The 23,248-nt window shown below is 48.7% G+C and overlaps 3 protein-coding genes across 7 annotated transcripts in view; all 3 read left to right on the forward strand.

Annotated features, from left to right (window-relative positions):
- Nucleotides 1-9,449, forward strand: part of ZSCAN2 (zinc finger and SCAN domain containing 2) — a 23,228-nt gene extending 13,779 nt beyond the window's left edge. For all 4 annotated transcript variants that reach the window (XM_082388370.1, XM_082388371.1, XM_082388372.1 and 1 more), the window contains one exon: nucleotides 3,915-9,449. In XM_082388370.1, the coding sequence (XP_082244496.1) occupies nucleotides 3,915-5,356 (1,442 nt within the window). In that variant the 3' untranslated portion in view covers nucleotides 5,357-9,449. The remainder of the gene's footprint in view (nucleotides 1-3,914) is intronic.
- LOC309626965 (putative SCAN domain-containing protein SCAND2P) lies at nucleotides 9,447-17,261 on the forward strand. The gene is made up of 3 exons (XM_082388442.1): nucleotides 9,447-16,179; nucleotides 16,936-17,020; nucleotides 17,183-17,261. Exons 1-3 carry the CDS (start codon nucleotides 15,778-15,780, stop codon nucleotides 17,224-17,226), a joined length of 531 nt encoding a protein of 176 aa, XP_082244568.1. The 5' UTR covers nucleotides 9,447-15,777; the 3' UTR covers nucleotides 17,227-17,261.
- A 1,428-nt stretch (nucleotides 17,262-18,689) lies between these two features.
- LOC309626957 (zinc finger and SCAN domain-containing protein 20-like) lies at nucleotides 18,690-22,261 on the forward strand (the record flags this gene model as incomplete). 2 transcript variants are annotated; one of them, XM_082388426.1, is made up of 2 exons in its annotated part: nucleotides 18,690-19,245; nucleotides 22,101-22,261. In XM_082388426.1, 2 exons carry the CDS (start codon nucleotides 18,690-18,692, stop codon nucleotides 22,259-22,261), a joined length of 717 nt encoding a protein of 238 aa, XP_082244552.1. The 2 variants fall into 2 exon arrangements, with proteins under 2 accessions (XP_082244552.1, XP_082244553.1); XM_082388427.1 differs by lacking the exon at nucleotides 22,101-22,261 and adding an exon at nucleotides 19,752-19,869.
- Nucleotides 22,262-23,248: the final 987 nt, after the last annotated feature.

The raw sequence follows: 23,248 nt of genomic DNA on the forward strand, positions 1-23,248 counted from the left end.
TGCAGAGTCTTAACCACTGGACTGCCAGGAAAGTCCCATCAAGGGTTCTTCTATCTTTATAGATTATACTTGAAGGATTTGTTCTAGTCCTTTGGCTTAGTTTCCTTTTTTGAGAACTCTAGTTATATATTTATTGATTCTCCTTTTATCTCACTTTGGTTTCTGTCATTCTCTTTAATCTTTTTTTTTGAACTTTATTTTCTTTTTATACAGCAGGTTCTTATTAGTTATCTATTTTATACATATCAGTGTATACATGTCAATCCCAATCGCCCAATTCATCCCACCACCACCACCCCGCCCCACTTTCCCCCCTTGGTCTTTAATCTTTTTAACTTCTTTCTTTGTTTCCATCTCACTTCAATTCTCCTTTTCCCTTCCTGTGCTTTCCAAGGTGCCTATTTTCCTTTGTGTTCCTCCCCGTTTTGTCTTCATTTCTCTGGATTTTTTTCCCTTCTTCCCAGCTCACATTTCCTCTCTTCCTGTTGTCTCTTCCTCAACTTCTACTTTGTGGTCTTCCTTCATAGAGGCGGTTGCTTCACTTAACATTTTTTAGGGATGAAAAATGGTCACTTTTCTCAATAACAATAATTCCCGTGATTCACTTGGGAGAGTCAAGGCTCTCTCCGCTGCTTTACAGAAACAGAAAGCTTCCTGCACACACAGCTCATCTGTGTGATTCTATATAATTGTAGCCTCACCTCCCTTGCTTCTCCGAACCAAGGAAGCCAGCCCTGCTCACCCTAGTTCCCAAGTGTACCGATGCACTGAAGGGTGAGTCCCTGACCCTCAGGAAGTGATTTTCTGCCTGAGCTTTTTGAGACACTGCCCCCAAGAGCACCCCCCTCCTACTTTCCATGCTTGTTCTCTTCACTTTTTCCCTCCTTGGCTTCTGCCCGGTCTCTGCTGTTTTTGGAAGCCCTTACATGTATTTTGTTATCTGCAAATTAATCTCCCTCCTTATCTCACTGAAAACGAAGTCTTGAGTTTTTGTTTTCCCTGTTGCTTCTGAGCTCAGCCTGGAACATACCAGTTCTGATTTTAGGGCAATGAAAAACCTTATTAACTACTGTCCTTATTCGGAAGAGAACAACTACTAAGGTCATCACAAAAGGGTTTTGGGTCATGTTAGCTTGAAGAAAATGAATCAGGGCCTCAGCCTGGAGGTTCTTATAGAAGAGATAATAGCAGAGCTCTGTGATAGAAACTTGCAAAAGAGCAGTCTTGCAGGACGTTGAGGAAGCACAGAATTCCTGGCCCTAGCCAGGCGGGAGCTTGCATGGTGCCCCTCATTCCCGTATCCATCCCCTGGAGATCTGGGGGAGGGGGGCCAGAGGGCAATTATAGGAGTCCACAGATTACCAGCAGCATATATGTCAGTGTGAGCATGAAATGTAATTATGTACTTAATTGCAAGTTTAAGTAGATCTTATTTTGACTAAAGACATGAGTGGAACCTAGGTTCAACCTGAGAGATGCAGGCCACATTGTATCATGTGCATATACGGAAATATACATTAACTTATAGAGACTAATAATCACTGAATTGAGCATCTAATCTTAAACAGTTTATCAGCATTAACAATGGAAATGTCACTAGGTCTTTGTGTAATTATTTTGCTAATTGTCTTCCTTGCTATGAATGGAACTACTTTCTTATGAGGTCTAAGGTGTGATGTTAGGTCTTAGTAATAATCAGGCTATCACCTTTATCAATAAAAGCATTGACTGACTTCTGTATACTCTATAGAATTTTTTTAAAGGGTTGAAGATACCTTACAGAAATAGAGCACAAAGAAATTATAGTAAAGAAGAAAATATTGGGAAGGAAAAAATGAAATGAAAGAACACAAATTGCATGCTGTAAAAACATCCAGTATTCCTGCTCTGAGCTTTTGGCTCCAAGCTTCTAAGCAGGCAAGGCAGAGAAGGAGCCACAGTCTGGGGCGTGAGGCAGACACAGATCACTCAGAAGAGCAGCTCCTTTTGATATTTCCATCAGAAATTTCCTCCTCTGGCCGATCAAGAAGATATTGTGTGGTATAAACAATGTCGTCAACAACTTCCTGGCAGCATTAATGTTCCTGACAGCTGCTGACTTAAAAAAATGCACAGTGTGAGAGTTGAGGGTTAAGTTTTATTTGGGAGAAAATGAGAACTATAGCTCGGGAGACAGCATCTCAGGTAGCTCTGAGAAACTGCTCCAAAGACGTAATGGGGGAGGTCAGTATATATGTGATTTTGGTGAAGGGGGAGTATATGCAATCAAGCACATATTTTTTTGCCGAAGGTTTCTGCTAGTCTCGTGAAGGTTACTGCTAGTCCCGAGGAGCAGACGTCACCATGAAGGAATTGAGTGCTTTTCCAGATACGAGGAGATGCAAGAATTGGGCTCATAAAATGGTCTCCTGAAAATATGTGGCTATCTGAAGACCTGTTCTGCCAGTTTTTCCCAGAGCACGGAGGGCCTCATTTCTGCTCTCCACCCTGAACTCCTTTCAGGGGGAGTTGAAAGTCAGCAGCTGCAGCAGCATGTGATTTAGTCCTTGTAGAGGTAGATGGCAAGTGCCAATTTGTAGCTGACACAGCCATTGATTTCTTTTTTTTTTACTTTTTTTTTTTACTTTTTTTTATATTGATTAACAATGTCGTGTTAGTTGATAGAAGTTCATTTCTTTTTAATTTTTTACTTTTTGGCTGTGCTGCGCGGTATGCGGGAGCTTAGTTCCCCGACCAGGGATCAAACCCGTGCCCCCTGCAGTGGCAGCACAGACTCTTAAGCACTGGACCACCAAGGAAGTCCGTGATTAATTTCTAATGACCCTTCTTAGAGTGTTCATTAGTGTCAGCCAGAGCCATTAAACCAACACGCAGTTCAGTGAACACAGTTCTGCCGGTGTCAGAGCAGTGTGATCCAGGCCCACAGTTCTGCCGGTGTCAGAGCAGTGTGATCCAGGCCCACAGCTCTGCTGGCTTAATCCTGGGATAGACTTTAGAGTCTCTCATTTAAGGAAGGGAATGCATGTTCTTCCAGCAGTCCTCCCTCATGATTTGTTTCACCCAAACGTTTGCTAAGTATTGGGCAGTAGTTTGGCAAGTTTCTGGAAGGTAGATATTTTGTATTACCGATGGGAGATCTATCTGTAGACTCTCACTGCAGGTAGATTTGAGGGCTCTTTTTTTTTTTTTTTTTGGCTGTGTAGCATGTAAGATCTTACTTCCCTGACCAGGGATCAAACCCGTGCCCCTATAGTGGAAGTGCGGAGTCCTAACCACTGGACCGCCAGGGAAGTCCCCAAATTTGAGGGCTCTTTTAACTGCCCACTTACTTGTTTCCAGTCATGTGTATACACACCTAGAGTCCTTGTTGCTGGTGCCCTGTCATCTTGTCTGTGTCTTACTTAAATGCCAACTAAAAATATTATAAGCATCAGACATTTTAGTGCACAGAATTATTATATAAGCTCCATTTGAAAGGAGACTGAGCTTTAGGGGAATATCTGTGGTACCAATAAGAAACTCATTTATTCATTCATCACATTTAATAGAGCACCTACTAAGCATCGAGCACCATGGTGAGTATCAGGGACTGTGTACCCTGTTGCTTTCCTTTGATCAGGAATTTGAAAATTCCCACCTGATCTCATTTCCCAGTTGAGAAACAGGTAGAGACCTGGAACCCACATCTTTAAGACTTAGAAATTCTGGGTGATCACCATAAAGATATGAGACCTGGCAACTGGATAACCAGTTAGAAGGAAATAAACCTGTTTTTTTATTTTAAGTTTTGAGGGTTCTCTAGCCTTTTTATTTTCACTCGAAGTTTAATTCATTTTAAATCTCCCCTTTGGTTTTCTTTTCTCATCATTACAGGAAATTGAGTACAAATTGTACAATTTTCTTCATTGTTTCAGATTTTGAGATCCAGAGTGAAAATGGGGAGAACTCTAACCAAGACATATTTGAGGATGTTGAATCACATGAAATGTTCTCCGAAATGCCTGAAGGGGAAGGCATTCCACAATCTGACTGGGAAAGTGACTTGGAGAGAGACTGCAGCTCCCGGGGGCCCCGGGGAAACACCCCAGGGGAGGACCATGGGGAGGTGCCACCCCAGGGCAGGGAAGTTGGACAGCTCATAGGCCTTCAGGGCACCTACCTGGGTGAGAAGCCCTATGAATGTCCCCAGTGTGGGAAAACCTTCAGCCGGAAATCCCACCTCATCACGCACGAGCGGACCCACACAGGAGAGAAATACTACAAATGCGACGAGTGCGGAAAAAGCTTTAGTGATGGTTCCAACTTCAGTAGACACCAAACTACTCACACCGGGGAAAGACCTTATAAGTGCAGGGACTGTGGGAAAAGCTTCAGCCGGAGTGCAAACCTCATAACCCACCAGAGGATTCACACGGGAGAGAAACCCTTCCAGTGCGCCGAGTGCGGCAAGAGTTTCAGCAGGAGCCCCAACCTCATCGCCCATCAGCGGACTCACACGGGGGAGAAACCATACTCGTGCCCCGAGTGTGGCAAGAGCTTCGGCAACCGGTCCAGCCTGAACACGCATCAGGGTATCCACACGGGAGAAAAGCCCTACGAATGTAAAGAATGCGGTGAAAGCTTTAGTTACAACTCCAACCTCATCAGGCACCAGAGAATCCACACAGGAGAGAAGCCGTACAAGTGCCCTGACTGTGGACAGAGGTTCAGCCAGAGCTCGGCCCTCATCACCCACCGGAGAACTCACACGGGAGAAAAACCTTATCAGTGCAGCGAGTGCGGGAAGAGCTTCAGCCGCAGCTCCAACCTGGCCACGCACCGGAGGACCCACCTGGTGGAGAAGCCCTACAAGTGCGGGGAGTGTGGGAAGAGCTTCAGCCAGAGCTCCAGCCTGATTGCACACCAGGGGATGCACACGGGTGAGAAGCCCTACGAGTGCCTGACATGTGGGGAGAGCTTCAGCTGGAGCTCCAACCTCATCAAGCACCAGAGGATCCACACGGGTGAGAAGCCCTACAAATGCAGTGAGTGTGGGAAAGGCTTCAGCCAGCGCTCCCAGCTGGTGGTGCACCAGAGGACCCACACGGGTGAGAAGCCCTACAAATGCCTCATGTGCGGCAAGAGCTTCAGCCGGGGCTCCATCCTGGTCATGCATCAGAGAGCCCACCTGGGAGACAAGCCATACAGGTGTCCCGAGTGCGGGAAAGGCTTTAGCTGGAATTCAGTCCTCATCATACACCAGCGAATCCACACCGGAGAGAAGCCCTACAAATGCCCCGAGTGCGGCAAAGGCTTCAGCAACAGCTCCAATTTTATCACACATCAGAGAACTCACATGAAGGAGAAACTTTACTGAAGGGGCAGAGAGGGAAGGTGAGGGACTGGCCCAGGAGGGCACTTGCCACTCACAGGGATGTGTCTGTAGAAGAGCCATTCTTCCTAAAGGCTTGTTGGAGATCTTTGCCAGAATCTTACCCCTTCTCACCCTCATTTCTAGGATCCCATCATCTTAGTGGTCAGTCAAACCCCGAGAACAGAGCGTAGGAATGGAAGGTCGGAAAGCTGGGGCTTTTTCTGTCACGTTTCTCGACTTGATTGGCTCCTCCTCTCTTGATCCTCTGTGCCCCCAGTTTCCTCTTTGGTAGAACAGGGGGGATATTTCTCTGTGTGGAACGGAAGACAGCATGGCCCGCATTTTAGAGAAATACCAGGAACCTGTTGGTGTTGGCTGGTCGTTCTGCTGCCAGTTGTTGGGCTAAGGTGCCTTCACCCGAGCTGCTAGCATCCCAGGGCCCCTGCCATGGCAGAACTGGCCCTTCCTGCCTTTGTGTCCTGGGGTTTGATTTCGGGTCAAGGTGGTGGGGCTTCTCCAATTCTGAGTCATCCGCATGAAGCTAAAGCCCTTTTCTCGTTCTAGAAATTGTCAGGAACACCAAAACACGAGGGAGTCTGGCCCAGAACCAGTGTCCCAGTACCTTTCCATTGATAGGAGTTGCCCAGGGCCTGCCAGGGAAGCCATAAACGGAGGAGATGTATGTGTTTGCTCTTGTCTCTGCTTACTGTCCTGGGGTAAGTCGGCTGTGGGTCGGCGGGGACACATTTATTCTTGCAGGGTTTCAGTTTTTGAGTGTGAGGTGAAGTCAGAGCCGCCAGCTGCCTCCCCCGGTGGATGGTATTTCTGTCTTGTTCAGGGTGAAACCATCCTGCACTCTGCAGGGTCACCTTGTGTCTTTACCCACCAGATACATGGCCCCATAATCATCACTCTGTGCACTTGTCGTTTTTATCTTACATATACAGATCTAGAATTCTGTCTGGTAGCTTTTGTATACAAAGAACGTTATTTTTAAGGAAGTGTTGATTTTGAGGACACATCACCTGTACCCTGGAGAGATTTGGGCTTGAATCAAGAGTTGTGCTACAGATGTCGCCCTTGATCTTGGGATGCTACCAGGGCTTTGTTCTTGGGTCCTTGAGCTGTGAAACAGTAAAGACAGGATGATAGCAGGTGAAGGGGTTTGTTAGGAGGGAAGAGGAGAGTAAATAGGCTTTTCTCTCCTACACATAGGGCCTGCACTCAGAAGGCACCTTGGTTCTTACAGGGTGGATGCTCCAAATTGCCTAATAGAGTCCCATTCTTTTCCTGAGTCTGTCTTTTCACAAGTGTTAAAAACCCGAACTTGACAAACCCATATCTCACTTCCCCACCCCACCCACCTCCTGCCCCAGGCTGGAAGTGGTCCAAGACCTTTAGGGGGAAAAAAATCACTTGCTTCAAAGAGCACACCTTTGGGTGAACCTAGTCCTGTGTGCTTGACCAGTGCACACACCTCTCCACTGCTCTTTGCTAACTCTGCATCCAGTCTGTCAACCAACACTTGGAGCGGCAGCTCTGGCTAAGGTGCCAGATGATTCCCAGTGGTCTCCTTGGGAGGCCATCTCCATCCAGAATCAACTAAGTTAGACACAAGGAAGCTCTGGGCAGTAACAGTTGTTACACCAAACCATGTAGGCTGTGAAATCCCCGTCACCGATTCCATTCCTTCACTTATAGGGCAAACATTTACTGAGGGCGTGTGTACCATCACCATGCTAGGTGCTGGAGAAAGGTTGTGAACAAGAAGTTCCGTTACCCGTCGTCATGCCGCTTTACTAGGAGAAAGATTTCCATCTGTCTGGGAAGATACAAGAGCTGCCCTGCCTGTAAGGGAGAGTGGACAGGAGGGTTTCCTAGGTGGCGTTCAGTTCTGGAATTTGGGTTGTAGAAGATAGTGGTTTTTCTCTTTCCCTTAAGCTCAACTTGAGAAAAGAATTGATATTAAGGTTTTTAAACCTTTCTAACTAAATTTCTTTTTTTATTCCTCCCTACCTGGTATAAACACAAAATGTCCTGGAAAAAAAGGAAACCAGATTAGCTGAAATTGCAGAATTAGACTGGAACCAGGTTGGGGAAATGACAAATGGTGGTTCTAGAAAGGTTGAGAGCCCATTGCTTCCTGTCCTGCTTGCACCTAGAGGGGGTCTGCAGAGGCAAGGAGGGGTCTTCATGCCGGATGTGTTGGATGGAAGGACATGGCCTTCTTCCCCTAAAAAAACGTCAAGAAGCCCCAGCTCCCCCGGCAGATCTACCTCTGCCACATCTTTGTTCACAACTCAATTACACCTGTGTCTCTGTAACAAAGACGATTTCCCCTTCAAGGTACATATATTTAGGGACTGAGTTTTTGTTACCAGTTTGTTTCTAAGTTCATGGGAATAGCCTTGGGACCGTTAAAAACCTACAGTAAATGGTTTTTTTTAAAGGCATCTGCTTTACCCTCAGTGTGGCCCCCAGGCCCACCTCAGCAAGTCTTTCACGTGACTGGTCGCTTCCTCTCCCAGGCCCCGCAGTGGCCGCCCTTTACCCATTGGCCCTCAGACCCACGCTAGCCCCCAGGCTCTGCTCACCTCTGAGAACCTTGAACCTGCCAAGTGTGGCCTCCCTCAGTGTCCCAACCAACAAACTTCTGTGTATCAAACCCTGTCACTTCCTTGCCTCCGGGCTCAGCCTAGATGTGTGCTTTCGGTTTAATAGTCATCTATCTCCACCAGTCACTTGCCTCCACCTCCCTCCAGGACTCAGGACCTTGCTCATCTGCTATTTCCTCTCTCGATTTCCAGTCTATCCCTCTCTACTGGCTTCTTCCTGCAACTTACTCACCTCCTGCCCTTGTTCCTAGAGCCTCAAACTTGCATGTTCAGAACTCAAGTCCCCCACCTGCCTCCCTTGATCAGGGTGCTGGTTCCACAGGTGTGTTTCCTCGTTGTGAGTAGCACTGCCATCCACTCGGTGTCACCCAACCCAAAAACCTAGGAGTCGTCCAAGACTCTTCTTCCCTCGAATCCCTTAGAGCCGTTTGGGAACCAAGCCCTTCTCAACTTTTCCCAGCCCCGACCCCCCTGCCCTGGCCTAGTTCAAATCCCTGCCCGACACTGCAAAAGCCCCCTTCCTGGTGCCCCAAGCTCCCTCTGGCCCTGCTTCCCGCTACTCCATCCTCCATGTTGTAGCCAGAGTGAGCGTCCTTCCACAGCAAAGAACTGAGCCTGTCACTACCTAGCTTAAACCCTCCGGGGCTCCCCCATCCCCCTAAGGAGGCCACAGTCCTTGGAGGGCAGATGAGGTCTTCCTGATGGGGGCCTCTGTGGAACCTCACGTTCATGCCTGGCCTTGCCCTCGTCACCACACCTCTATGCCCTTGACCATCTTGGCCCCCTGGCAGCTCCCCTCAATGTGCCCTGCTGGGCCTCGTCTCTCTGCTCACTCTGCTTCCTCTTCTGGATTGCTGGGCTGCCCTGTCTGCCCAAGGCACACCTGAACATCTTTGAAGACTCAGCCTGGGTACCACTCCCTTCGTGAGGTCTTCCCTGCACTTGCCTGGCAGACGTGACCCCGCCCACCACACCCCTGAGCTCTCCAATTTCGGTGCCTGTGACTCTCATTGCATTGACTTGTTACGTGATTCTGCCCTGTCCCTCTTCGAGTTTTTATGCTGACACCCATACTGAGGTTCCAAACTCTCTCTCCAGCACTCAGAGCAGGGCCTGGCATGTGATAGGAAGTCAATAAATATTTGCCAATTGGGTTCTCTCCATACAGGTGTATGTAAATGCAAGAGGCGGATGGAGCCCAAAATTCTGACCCGGAAAATGGGTTAGGTTTCCTACACTTCCCTTTGGTAAGATGATTAAGTTAGTTTTAACTTCAGTGACCTTTCACCTCAGTTACAATTTATTGGTATCAGTGAATGGAGACACAGCGAAAGACATTTATAAAAACCAACCCACCGGGCTTCCCTGGTGGCGCAGTGGTTGAGAATCTGCCTGCCAATGCAGGGGACACGGGTTCGAGCCCTGGTCTGGGAAGATCCCACATGCCGCGGAGCGACTAAGCCTGTGAGCCACAATTGCTGAGCCTGTGAGCCACAATTGCTGAGCCTGCGCGTCTGGAGCCTGTGCTCCGCAACGGGAGAGGCCACGATAGTGAGAGGCCTGCGCACCGCGATGAAGAGTGGCCCCCACTTGCCGCAACTAGAGGAAGCCCTCACACAGAAACGAAGACCCAACACAGCCATAAATAAATAAATAAATAAATAAATAAAATTAAAAAAAAAAAAACAACCCACCAACCAGCATCCTAACGAAAAAGCTTTTATTTTCAAAATGTCACAGATCATCAAAACTCAGTGAAAAACATGCATCCCCTTTCTTATAGCTGAGTCCATAGTACACCATCTATTTCTCTTCTCTCTGGGCAAGCAGTGAAGCTTGGAGACTTTATCTTACTCTCACCCTTTTAATCCCAGGGTATTCGTATAACTATATCCTGAGACAGTTCTTCTTGTTTTAACTTTTTGTTGAAACATAACACACAGTGACTTCCCTGGCGGTTCAGTGGATAAGACTCTGCGCTTCCAATGCATGGGGTGCGGGTTCAATCCCTGGTCAGGGAACTAAGATCCCACAAGCTGCCCGGCACAGCCAAAAAAAAAAAAAAAAAAAAAGGAAATATAACACATAGATAAGTGTACAGCTCATATAATTTTTACAAACTGTATACACCTGTGTAACCAGCACCCTGGTCAAGAAGCAACTTAGTAGCACCCCTGTCAGGTCCCCTCTGGGTCAGTAATTTGTCTTCTCCTGACCCTGTTCTGAAGTTTGCAGTGGGGCAGGTGGAGTGTTGGGAGCTGAACCGACCTGGCTCTAGACACACTTGTGCCACTAACCACACACCCTCACTTTTAATAGAGATTTTACATTTTGAGGCAGGTCATCATGAGACTTCCTCTTGTTTTTCATGGAATTTTATTTCCTTTTGGGTTGCATTTCTGGTTTACAATAAGCCATAGTAGCTTAGTGTAACACAATTTATGGAAGGGTTACTCTGCACAGGCACTGTGCTAAGCTCTTTCCATGTGGGTCTCAATCCTGACAACAACCCTGTGAGGTAGGTTAGTATCCCTACTTTACAGATGAGGAAGTGGAGACTCAGAGGAGAGGTTCAGTATGTACCTTGCCCAGCACCTGTAGCTTAACCACTCTACTCCTGAAGTCAATTAACCCCGCTGCATTATTACAGCCACGAGAAACACCTAAGGAACAAATGGAAAGAATAACAAAACACTAAAATAAAAACAGCATATTGGCTACTCCCCTAGTATCAAGATGATCCACAACTGTAACCGGTCCTTCCTTGCACGTGACTGGTGGTCGCCCTCCCCAACCCTTTATCCCTGATGGGGAGTCCTGTCTCATAACCAGGGAGCTGTGCAGGGGCCCGGTGTGCTGGGCTTGCCCTTCCCACAGTCTCTCACAGACCTGGAGTTTTTCAAATGCAGGGCCATTTTAACCTCCCTGCTGCCTGGCCCTGTTAAGCTATTTCAAATCTCTGGACAGAATATTAGAGTCTTTCCTTTCTCTCACTCTCTTGACTTGATAAAATAGCCCATGGCCACAGAGGAAGTGAAAGTAGAGTCGCACGGATGATGTTCAGATTTTGAGACAGAAGGTTGCAGAGCCTGGTGGAGAGTAGGGCCTGTGGTTAATTCCCTTCGGCTCTCCACCCAGTCACTGGTGCACCTGAGCTCTTGCCTCTGGCATCAGCAGAGGCTATGGCTCCTGGGCCTACCTGCCCCTCACTCCCTCTCCCCTGCTCACTCTTCCCAGTGTCCCAACTCTGTGAATTTTCCATGCATTCAAAGGCCCACGGCAGCTGTAGAAGAATGGCTGCTGGGAGGAAGAAGGTCTGGCTCCAAGGAAACACTTTGCCCAGGCCCCTCACAGCTCACAGGCCTTGGTAGGCACAGTGTCTCTGCCGTTTGTTTACACTGTCGGTGTCGGGGCAGGAGGCCTGCCAGGATGCCTTGGGGTGGCACATCTTGGCAGATTTACCACTCACGAGTTCCAGTCCCCAGGTTTCGTGGTGCAGGCACCCAGAGATGACCAGACACTGGGTGGGAGGCTCCTGGTAACTAAATTTCCAAGAGACCAATACTCCAGAAGCCCAGTTATTATTCATTTACATTGGGGATCTCCAAACCCAAGCCACTTTCAGAGCACCCCTTGTTCCTGGTCTCCAGTGACTGAAAACTGAAATGGTGGCTTTGTGATCAGACGGTGGCTGGTGAGCACGGATTGAAAGAAAGGGGTCATGTGACACACACCCCTCAGGTGATGAATGCTGCACTTCAAAATCCCCTTCTCTTCCCTTCCCCCCAGGGCTGTCAGCTCCGTGCCCAAGATTGCCTCATTAACTCTTTTTTTTTTTTAATTAATTAATTAATTTATTTTTGGCTGCGTTGGGTCTTTGTTGCTGTGCGCAGGCTTTCTCTAGTTGTGACGAGTGTGGGCTGCTCTTCGTTGCAGTGCGTGGGCTTCTCATTGTGGTGGCGTCTCTTGTTGTGGAGCACGGGCTCTAGGTACGCGGGTTTCAGCAGTTGTGGCACGCAGGCTCACTAATTGTGGCTTGTGGGCTCTAGAGCACAGGCTCAGTAGTTGTGGCACACCAGCTCAGTTGCTCCGCGGCATGTGGGATCCTCCCAGACCAGGGCTCGAACCCGTGTCCCCTGCATTGGCAGGCGGATTCTTAACCACTGCGCCACCAGGGAAGCCCTCGTTAATACTTTTTTCCAGGTTTCCCTGATGAACACGTCCCCTTCCACAGATAGGTTAGTGTCACTGGTTAAGTTGGAGTTAAGTGGACAATCCAGTGGGCTTAGGAGACAGTGGTCTCCACTCAGTACATGTGGCTGTAATTAGTTGAATTCTTAGAGGATACGCTTATTTCTTTCATCTCAAAATCCTTGTCTCCTTACACACTGCTTGTAAATCCCTCTGTGCCATGTTTTTCTAAACATATCAATGGTCTAGAAACCACACTCTTGCTGAAGAGTTTCAGCACTATTGTCACCTGCCTCTCTCAGTTGTCCCATGTGATACCGCCTTTCTGAGTCACTAGCTCCTGCTTGTCTCCCTCCTGTTCCTGTCCTGAGATCTGTGGCGCAGTGGATGGGGTATTGGGAGCCAAAGACACCTGACAGGCCTGGTTCTAGACACCCCTGTGCCCCTAACTAGCAGCATGACTAGGGCAAGTCACTTCTGGAGGTCTCGTTTTTCCTCACCTGCTCAGCTGATGCCTGTGCTTGCCCTTCCCATTCCAGAAGGCTGCTCGAAATCACTCGGTGTGGCGGTGAACGTCGAAGTCCTACTGTCTGTGGTAATATTGATAACTCAGATCAAATGGAACCTGCTTTCACCAAAGAACGGACCTTTCTAGGTTTCTGAGACCAACTGTCCTCTGAGGGACCAGAAAGCTTTAGCTGGGAAAACATCTCATCTGTGTAGACTCTTCGGGGGCCTCTAGTCCCAGTCCTTGGGGAGTGTGGCTCGCAGCTCGAGGGCACGTATGCAAGTCTTCTCGTTTGGAGGACTGGATATGGTGTTGACGGTGAAGGTGATAGGTAGGAGCTAGGTTTGGGATGACCCTTTCCAGGTTTGATTTTGCTTCCAGTGAAAGTTCTATTGGCTCAGGAGATCCCTGAGTTAAGGGAATGGCACATGGAATACTTGGATTAGTCATTTTCAGTTTTCTTTTTGTAACAGTGGAACCACTTTTTCAAGTGAAATCTTGCAACAATAGAAAACATGTAAAAGCAGAGGTGCTCTGGTGACTGGATGGTGAGAACCCAAAGCGCTCTCCTGGGCTGGGTCTTTGCCCCACCTCACTGGTCCCTGAGGCAGCTCTCTGGAACTTCTGGGCTGGGCTGGTTTGAAAGCTAGCTGTGTGTGCATGCTGAAAGAGCTGGCCTGAGTTTTTCACATTAGCCCTCTTGGAACTAAAATCAAGAGGCTAGAAGGAATCTCCATGGCCCAGACTTGTAACTGGATTTAGGACTCTACGGAGAGAGTCCTTGTTGTTCTGTCCTTCCCTTGCCCCACCACAGGCTGCCCCTCCTGGGGGGAATTGTAGCTTCACCCACCTTCTGTTGAATTTTAGACCTTTAATCAGTTTAATAGGGAGTGAGACCTAACTACGCAAAATTTGTTGTCAGAAGCAAACCAAATAAAATATGCAAAAGTGAAGTATAGTTTCCTGCTCCCTTTCCCTGAGGGTACACCTTCTTTCCTCCTGGGCTCTCCCAGCTGCTCTCCAGTATTTCCTTGCAGTCATTTACTTTAAAAGCACCTCCATTTAGCACTTATCACACTGCATTGGAGTTGTTCACCATTTCATTTTAGAAAATGCATCCTCTGCCAGACTGCACTCCTTAAGAGGAGAAAGTGTTTCGCTTGTCCCAAAGTATATGCTCTACAATTGATTGTTAAATGAATAAGCGTCAATGATATTCATCTTGAATCACCCAGGACCGTGCACGCAGGAAATGAGGAAGTGTGTGTGTGTGTGTGCGTGTGTTAGGCAAGGGGGAGGATAGTGGTGAAGCATTACCACAGTGGGCAACTATGCCAGAAAAGTACTTTAAGAGGCAAAACATCTGAATTGGAGTCTCAGCGCCACTCTAAGAGAGACCTGGGGTCCAAGCTGCCTGGGTTTATTCACCTGTATAATAGGATTAAATACGGATTAACAGGGATAAACACCCGCTTTCAGCTGTAAGGGAAAACGCTTTGGAAAGGGTCTTTCAGTGGTCCCCGGGCGGAGTAGACGAGAAGCCGCCACCTTCCCAAATTCTCACGGGGGTGGAAGATGCGAGGCAGGACTACACCCGCTCCACGTGCGACGATTATAGTTGCGGCTCCGCACCCCCAAATCCGGCGTGTAGGAAAGTCCCACCCATCGTCAATGATTCGTCTGAAACAAATGGGAGCCCAAGCCATCCGCATAGGTTACTGGTTAATCCTGCTGTCAGTCTGCAGGCCCTGGTGGAGGCCTATGGGAAATGTAGTCCTGCCAAGCCCCAGTGTTTCTGGGGCTCGCATTTCCGCTCCCGGTGTTTATGGCTGTCCGAAGGTCCGGACTTGGGGTCTGGGCTCGGGGTGGGAGTGTCGTGTGCGGACCTTCCGTGCCCACAGAGAAGGTACCGCGGAGTCGGGGCCCTCCAGTGGTCGCAGGGCCTCGGCGGACGGGAGCGGCTCTCACCTCGGGCCTGGGCCCGCGCGGGCTGGGCGTGACCGGGCGGAGACCCCGGGTCCCGCGTCCCCGCGAGCAGACCCCGGGGCAGGATGCGCCCCTCATGCTGGCGGCGTCCTCCTTCTCCCTGCCCACCTGGCCCGGCGGGGATGACCCTGGCCCCGTAGCCAACGAGGCGACCCTGTCCCCAGGGCCCGCGTTTACCCCATAAAGCTTCCAGAGAAGGTCGCCCGCGGAGCAGAGTAGCCTTCCAGTGTAAGTCACGCTCTGCGGGCCAGTCACCCGGTCCACCGTCACCGGGCTGAGCCACTGCCCATTTCCTGCCAGTTTTGTGACCTTGGGCAAGGTCCTGGGGGTCTCTGAGCCGTGACTGCCTCAGCTTTGAGGGAGTTGAAGCCTGAATATCTCTTAACTTCCGTTCCAACTGTAACATCCTGTGAGTCTGTGATCTTATTATCCTTGCTGTTACATCTTGTAACCTTAACCAGGGTAAATCTCCCTGTTTGGGAGAGAGTTATGATGCCAAGACTGAGGAATCCAGAGAGAACAAATCTGAGAACCCACTCAGAGGCGAGGACAGTTGAGGGTTGGAGCCGTTGAATCGCTGAAGCTTAGAGCGGGCTCCACTCAGGCTCTGCTCTCCAAGGTGCTGCTACCTTGTGTGCCGTCTGGCTCTTGTACTGCATGTACTTGGCAACACTCTGAACACCAGTGGCTTGGGAGAATGGGCAGTTTACTGTCCCCATTATCTCCATCAGCTCATCCTCATTCTTCAGTATGGGTCATTGGCATTTTCTTGGCGTTAAGTAAATCGCTATGCAAACACAGCTTCACGCTCCTCTGCTTTCCAACCAGACCACCAGCCCTTGATCCCTACTGTCAGACTTCTGGAGCTGCCTCCCCAGTGACAGAGGGCCAGACTCCATGGGCATCAGGACATGGGGAAGGAGGAACAGGAAGATTTTTCTTCACCTCAATCCCACTGGGCTAACCCTTGTGATTTTCACTAGAATTCACTCTGTAATGTATGTCTCTGGCTCTAGAATTTCAAGTTCTACTTAGACTCCTATCTAAAGGTGGCTTCCCAGTGAAGTAAAGGAAGAGGTTTGAACTTCAGAGCACAGCTGCAGGGTTCTTCTCTGATCTGAACAATGGCTGTAGCTGTGGATGAACAAATCCAGACTCCTCAAGTACAAGAAGAGCTCCAAATAGTGAAGCTGGAAGAAGATTCCCACTGGGAGCCGGAAATTTTCTTTCAAGGGAGTATCCCTGGACCAGAGACCTCCTGCCAGCACTTTTGGTATTTCCACTATCAAGAAGCATCAGGACCCCGGGAGGCACTCATCCAACTCCAGAAGCTCTGTCATCAGTGGCTGAGACCGGAGAAGTGTACGAAAGAGCAGATCCTGGAGTTGCTAGTCCTGGAACAGTTCCTGGCTGTCCTTCCCCAGGAGATCCAGATCTGGGTTAGACAAAAACATCCAGAGAGTGGAGAGGAGGCAGTGGCTCTGGTGGAGGACTTGCAAAAAGAACCTGGAAGACTGGGGCTGCAGGTGAGATATGGAAACTTATTTCTGAGTAGTTAAAATAGAGGAATGTGAGAGACAGAGCCACCTTGGGTTGCCAGCAGTGTGGGTGATGTGTACACTTTGCTGTTGGTGTCAGCATGGAGTTTGCTTATTCCCTGGGCCTGGTAGCTGCAACTTTCCTTCCATTTTCAGACTGACTTTTCAGAGGACGCACAACATTGGTTGCTCTGAGTGTCGGTCCCCACCAGTAAATAAGAGAATTGTTTAAAATAGTTTGAGCACCACTCTGATCCAGGAGGAGCAGATACAACCTATTTTCTCTTTGGAGAACAGCTCTCATTCAGCAGCAGCCAGCCTGAAGCAAGGGGTTTCACTGGTCTTTATTGACATTATTGAACCTTTAGGTCCTGTTGCAAAATAGCTGCCTTGTTGCTTGCTCTCTCTGTATTGTTAGTTTTGCCTAGAGGTTGACAGGAGCAACCCTGGGAGAGCTGGGTGGGCAGATTGCAGTGGGCCTGGGTTCCAGATCTTATCTCCATGGCACCTCCCATACATCCACACTCCTTACTGCCCCTGCAGTGATTTGCATAAGACTGAGTTCCCCCTTTGCTTCTTTATGGGGATGATTAAGTTTTAGTGCCTACAGAATTCTGACCATTTCCAGTCCTTGAACAGGGACAGGAGGTGCTGTCAGAGGAGAAGGATCCCTCAGGATCGGTACTAGGTCCCCTAAACATCCATCTGAAGCAAGCACAGACAGAATCCATGTATCTGTTCCAGGCAGTGGTGAAGAACTCACAGCCAGAACCAGAAGACCAAATGAACCACAGCCCCAAAGTAAAACTTGGATCCTTCTGTGAGAGCGGTAAGCAGCAGCAGTGTAGGGAGGGAGAAGGACCCTTCTGTGGGGAGGGCGTGAAACCCGCTCTGAGTGCAGGGAGTGGGGTAGCGGGTACAGCTCCTTTCCCTGGGAGAATGTGGCATATAAACTGAGGCTGACCACATGAATCTATGGGATCCTCAACAGGCACCTCCAAAGGGAAGAAGAACCTTGGTCGGCATGTTTTGTAAAACTACACAGCAGAGCTGGTGGCACCTCTCCTTATGTGAGTGAGACCTTACTGGTCCCAGTAGGTAAGGCGTGGGTACCAATTTTAGGCCTGGGTGGTAGGAAAGGCACAAGGTAGGGCTAAACTAGAGTGCAGTAATTCTCAAAACAGGTACGTGTCCCCAGACCAATTCAGATGATTCACATGTGTTATCAAAACTGAAGAATGAAAGCATAAAACGCTGACAGTCAATAACGTGGATGGATATGGAAGGGAAATCTGGAACTCTCCTTTGAGAAATGTGTTGTTTTGCTTTTTCACCAGTCCTTCTTTGATGGGACAAAGCAGACACTGAGAGAAGGAGGAAGACTCTTCTGTTTCCAAACCAGTTGGGCTGGTCCCTGGGAGGAGCCAAGAAGCATTCCCTCTAATGGCTCCTTTCTCTTGCCCCAGGCCTGCCTGATCCTCAGGCTCTGGGTCTTTCTATGGAGAACAGCTGTGACCAGGGGACCATGAGCAGCTCCCAGGTGGGCCAGACATTTCTCTTATCAGGTCACCTTCTGCTACTGAGTGGGGCCCTTTGCACCAATTCTCTTGCCTATCGGAAATTCCAAAGGAATTTTACCCAGCGGGCAGTCCCAGTAACTTTATAGATTAGGCTCCAAAATTTCATCAGCTTGCAAAATGTTGCCCAAATCTCCTTCCTTGTGTAAGGCAGTGCCACAGCTGAGGTAGTGAGAGGTTGTATTAAGTCATTCTTTTCCTTGACTCTAAGATTGCTTGTTTGTCTTAAAAGTAATGGTTACTTCCTTCTTTCGGTATCTGGATCTTTCCCTCATGGTATGCAGGATTGTGTAGTGGGAGAAAAACAAAAGCTTCAGATTCAGACAGTCCTGAGTTCAAATCCCAGCTCTGCCGCATACTAACGGGAATTTTGAGCAAATGTGAAGTTTCCAGTGCAGTGCCTGGTGTTCAGTAAATGGTAGCTTAGTTCTTCCTTTGCTTTCTCTCCTCCCTGTCTCACTCATTGAATTTATTTATTTATTTTAATTAATTAATTTATTGATTTTTGGCATGTGGGATCTTCCTGGACCAGGGCTTGAACCCGTGTCCCCTGCATTGGCAGGTGGATTCTTAACCACTGCGCCACAGGGAAGCCCTCCCTTGGACTTTTTAAAAAAAATTAATATCTCCCCTCCCTGGCATATAAAGTGCTTGGGATTATTAGATTCACCCAACCATTATGTCTTCTTCTTGTCTCCCTGCAAACAGCCTTTCCAACCCACAGACCCTGTGTGAGCTCCCACGTGGAGCAGGAGGAAAACCCACAGACCCCAGATCTTCAGTGCTCCAGAGAGAAGGAGAGTGTGAGACTCCCTGGTGGGTTGGGGAAGAGTCAGGCCTGGCCAGGTGCCCATCTTGAGAAAAGCCAAGACGGGGGATGAGCTGGAGTGGCAGGGCCTGAAGGATGAGAAGGTGGCAGGGATGCACTGGGGCTACGAGGAAACCAACATTTTCCTGGGAATTCTCAATGAGTCCTGGATTCATGAGAAGCTCCGTACGTGCCATCGGAACCGCCAGGTGTACCGGATTGTGGCTGAGCGGCTGCGAGAGCGGGGCTTCCTGCGGACCCTGGAGCAGTGTCGTTACCGGTTCAAAAACCTCCAGACCAACTACCGCAAAGCTAGGAGCACCCACGTGCTAGGAACCTGCCCCTTCTACAACAAGATGGATGCCCTGATGTGTCCACAGGCCGCCACCCCCATTCCAGAGGTGGCCGGGGGTCTGCTTGGGCAGAAGTACCGTGACGTGGAGCAGGAAGAACTGCAGAGGGCTTACTGGGAGCAGGAGGAGGCGATGCTGGCCAAGGCCATGTTAGAAGGTGGGTCAGAGAAGCAGGGGTGGAACCAAGGCCATCCAGCAGCATCTTTAGAAGAAGGGCATTCAGGAGCCATAATGGAGGATTCTGAGGGGGGAGAACTGGGCACTGAAGAAGCGTCTGGAAGCCCTGGTATCCCAGCCCTGTTTTGGAGTCCTACTGGTAAGCCCCTATCACCAGCAAGACGGGAGGGCTCTGGCTGTTAGCAGGGTTTGGGGAGGGCCTCATCGCAACCAGCTATTTCAGAGGTGCTATGTGGATTGAAGGCATATTATAATAGTTTGGAAAGGGCAAGGAAAGACTATTTTTACATACAAAAGGTGGAGCGCTTTGTTCATGTGTGTAACTGAGAAAAAGGAAGAACCACTATATAAGTATGATGATCATCAGCATAAAAATAAATATGCGTGTGCATATTGTTGGATCCAGTCCTGTCACAGAGGGAAAAACCTACTTGATTACTTCTCGGGAAATCACTAAAATGCTGTTGTAGGAAGTGGGGGGATCTTCTGCTATATTCATTACAAAACCAGCAGCATTAGCTTAGCTTAGCTCTGTCCCTTTCCCCAGGTGTGCACTGGGGGTATGAGGAGACTAAAATTTTCCTGGGAATTCTTAGTGAGCCCTACATTCATGAGAAACTCTGCACCTGCCATTGGACCCACCAGGTGTACTGGATTGTGGCTGAGCGGCTGCGGGAACGGGGCTTCCTGCGGACCCTGGAGCAGTGTCGCTACCGGTTCAAAAACCTCCAGGCTAACTACCGCAAAGCCAGGAGCACCCACACTCCAGGCACCGGCCCCTTCTACGATGAGATGGATGCCCTGATGAGTCCCTGGACCCTGGCCAACACCTTTGATGCCTTTGAGGTGGCAGGAGGCGTTCTGCGGACTAGAGGGGACTCCAAAGAGAACCAGAAGGCAGTGACAGGGGATGGTAATGAGATGACAGAGGAGCCCAGGAGCCTCGGCCCCCAGGCTTTGAGGGGGTACCCCAATGGTAAGCTCTCTTCCCCGAAGTGCACTTCAGAACAGTGGGAGAGAGGAAGCCCCGCGGGAAGATTAGGGACCGTGAATCAGGAGACATGATTATCGTCTGTCACTCTGCTATCACTAGTCTGTATCTGAATGGCCTTGTCAGGAGGAAAATTGTTGATGTCTATAGAGGGACACTATTTACAACCTATCTTTAAATACTCATAGAAACCAATAGACTCAGGAAGATGATTTTGAGGGTTTTGCTCTGCTCAACAGCAAAGGGATCGCCCTGCCTGCTTTTAGTAACAATATTAGAGAAACAGGAGAGTTACTTAAAGTTTCAGTTGTTTGTTTCCACCTAAAGTGCCCCATAGATGTGAACTCTGCATATATTATATACAACAGTCTGCCACTTTAGACTTGTCTGTTCCCGGGTACATAGGTTAAACACCCTGAGCCCCCATTTTCTTATCTGCAAAATGGACACAGTGATGGTATCTACCTCCCTGGGTTGTTACATTGTTTGCATTCAGCAAATGTTAGTTCTCATTGTCATCATTGTTATAATTATTGTTAAAATACATAAGCACATTGCCCTGTATGCTGAACTTAAGGGGGAAAATTTCCTAAGTCATTAACTTTTTCTTTTGAAAACTAGACCTTTCTGAGACGTGCTTCCATTCTCATCCCACCTACCACTTCCAGATATGAGAACAGAAGGCAAATTACATAAGAACCCCATGTCCCTTCTTGCTTTTTCTTGGGCGGGACCTCCAGTTCCCCCATCAGATGGGGTCTCAAGTCTGGAGGGAAGTGAAGAACTTTGGAAGGACAGTCTCCAGGATTTCAAGGAAATTCGGAAAACTTCCTGTGCAGGTGGGAAATGAGTGAAAGCTAGTATCTCACCAACAAAGAAGTCAGACCTGGAATTCTGAACATGGACAAGCCAGCACTGGGCAAGGGCGGGAGAGGAACCCAGGCACTTGATCTTCCCGGGTTATTGTTCTGTGGTGCTGAAACCACAGGAGTTGTGAGAAGAACAGAAAAGAAAGCCTGGTCTCTTTAGTTACCTTGGAATGTGTAGCTATAAACAAAGTATTAGTGTTTATGATTTCTCTCTTAAATTTCTATCTGAATTTATAATTTTAATTAACTATCACTTAACCAGGTTAGTAGAAAAAGGGAACATGGATGACCCCAAATTAAAACTACAGTCAACCTTAGATTATTGGAGGGGTGAATTTCTCATGATTAAGATGAGCTCCCTTCCGTGGTGGGGCTCAGTCATTTTGTTGGAATTTCAGGTGATCTGATAAATAGAACTGTTCTTCTCCTGCTCAGGTTCTAGACCGACTGAGAGAGACATGAGTAAGACATTGAGATCAAAATGGAAGCTTTCTAAATGGTGGAGCTCTTGAGGGTGTGGCTTAGCTGTGGGGTCGCACAGAGCCCCAGAACTGAGCTGCAGGCAGCACTGGACAACCACCGCCTCGCCCTGCAGGGATAGAGCCTTCACTGCTGATCTTCTGAGCCATGTGCACCAACTGCTTGTTAACCAAGGAAGTCATTCCTCCCACCTGTAAGGAAGGGGATGGAGAATGGCCAGGAGAAGTATTCTAAGGCACGTCCCTCTACCCAGAAGGCAGTATCAGGAAGAGAAAGGTGGCTTTTTAGTACCGATTGCCAGTTCATAGGTGATGGGAGGAGAGGGGGAGCTGAGCTTGGGGACAGAGCCTTTGAGGAGCGGGGAGCCGCTCTGACTGAAGAGGAAGAAGTGCGCCTGGACCTGCCTCCAGCCTTTCTCCACGTGACCTTCCTGCTTAGAAGCTGGGGGAGTGAGTGAGGCCTGGATGTCTGCTGGTCTTGACAATGGTTCAGCCATATTCCAGCTTATTTGTTCCTGGTTAATGGAAAATTGATTAAGGTCTGTCACCACCAATAACTTGTTTTTAAGTGACCAGTAAGGACCTCTTTCACATTGTTTCCATTCTTCTGAATCAGAAAATAGGTAACCTTTGCAGTTTCATTTCATTCTTTCAGATCTTGAAACAAGGACAGAGAATGAGGAGGATTCAAGCCAGGACATTTCAGAGGCAGTAAAACTACCTGGGGTGTTATTAGGAAGATCCAACATGGATGTTTCCCAATACCTCAACTGGAGGAAAGACTGGGAAAGTGAATATGGGGCAGAGAAGCAGTGAGAAATATCCTTAGAAGATGGACAAGAGTGGCTCTCTCCTCCAGAAAGAGACTTAGGTAAATTCATAGGTCCTCAGGGAACCTATGTTGGAGAAAAACCCAATATATGCTGTGAATGTGGAAAATATTTCAGCCTGAGCTCACACTTAGCTATCCACGGATTAGCCCACATTGGAGAAAAGAAACCCTATAAATGTGGCCAATGTGGGAAAAGCTTTGGCCAAAGCTCATATCTGGTTTGCCACCAGAGAATCCACACGGTGGGAAGCCCTACAAATGCCCCAAATGTGGGAGAGGCTTCAGTGATCATTCTGACCTCATCACACACCAGAGAATCCACACAGGAGAAAAGCCCTATAAACGTGGGGAGTGCCGCACAGGCTTCACGCAGAGCGCAGGCCTTATTACGCACCAGAGGATCCACACAGGAGAGAAACCCTGTAAGTGTAGTGAGTGTGGAAAGAGTTTCGCCAACGGCTCGCACTTTGGGACACACTGGTGAACCCACACTGGCGAAAAACCCTACCGGTGCCCCGAGCATGGGAAAAAGTTCTGCTCTCACCAGCCATCAGAGGAGAGAAACCCTATGAGTGTCTGGAATGTGGGAAACGTTTCAGTGACCGCTCAAACGTCATTACCCACCGGCAAATCCACACTGGAGAGAGACCCTATAAATGCGGGGAATGTGGGGAGAGCTTCAGTCAGAGCTCAAGTCTTATTATTCACCAGAGAATGCACACGGGAGAAAAACCCTATGGATGTGCTGAGTGTGGAAGCCGATTCAACAATAGCTCACGTATTAGTGCACGTCGGAGAGCCCATGCCGGGGAGAGACTCCCGGTGTAGGGGACCTATCTTGAAAACACTGCAGAATCTACCCCAAAAAAGGGTTTGTATGGCCCTGGATTCTATACCACGACACCCACAGGAGAAGGAGAGAGAGCTCAAATCCCAGTCCGACAGGCTGTACTTTGTTTCTCTCACTCAGT

Source organism: Balaenoptera borealis, assembly GCF_965194805.1.
Source record: "Balaenoptera borealis genome assembly, chromosome: 3".
NCBI classification, from domain to species: Eukaryota; Metazoa; Chordata; class Mammalia; order Artiodactyla; family Balaenopteridae; genus Balaenoptera; species Balaenoptera borealis.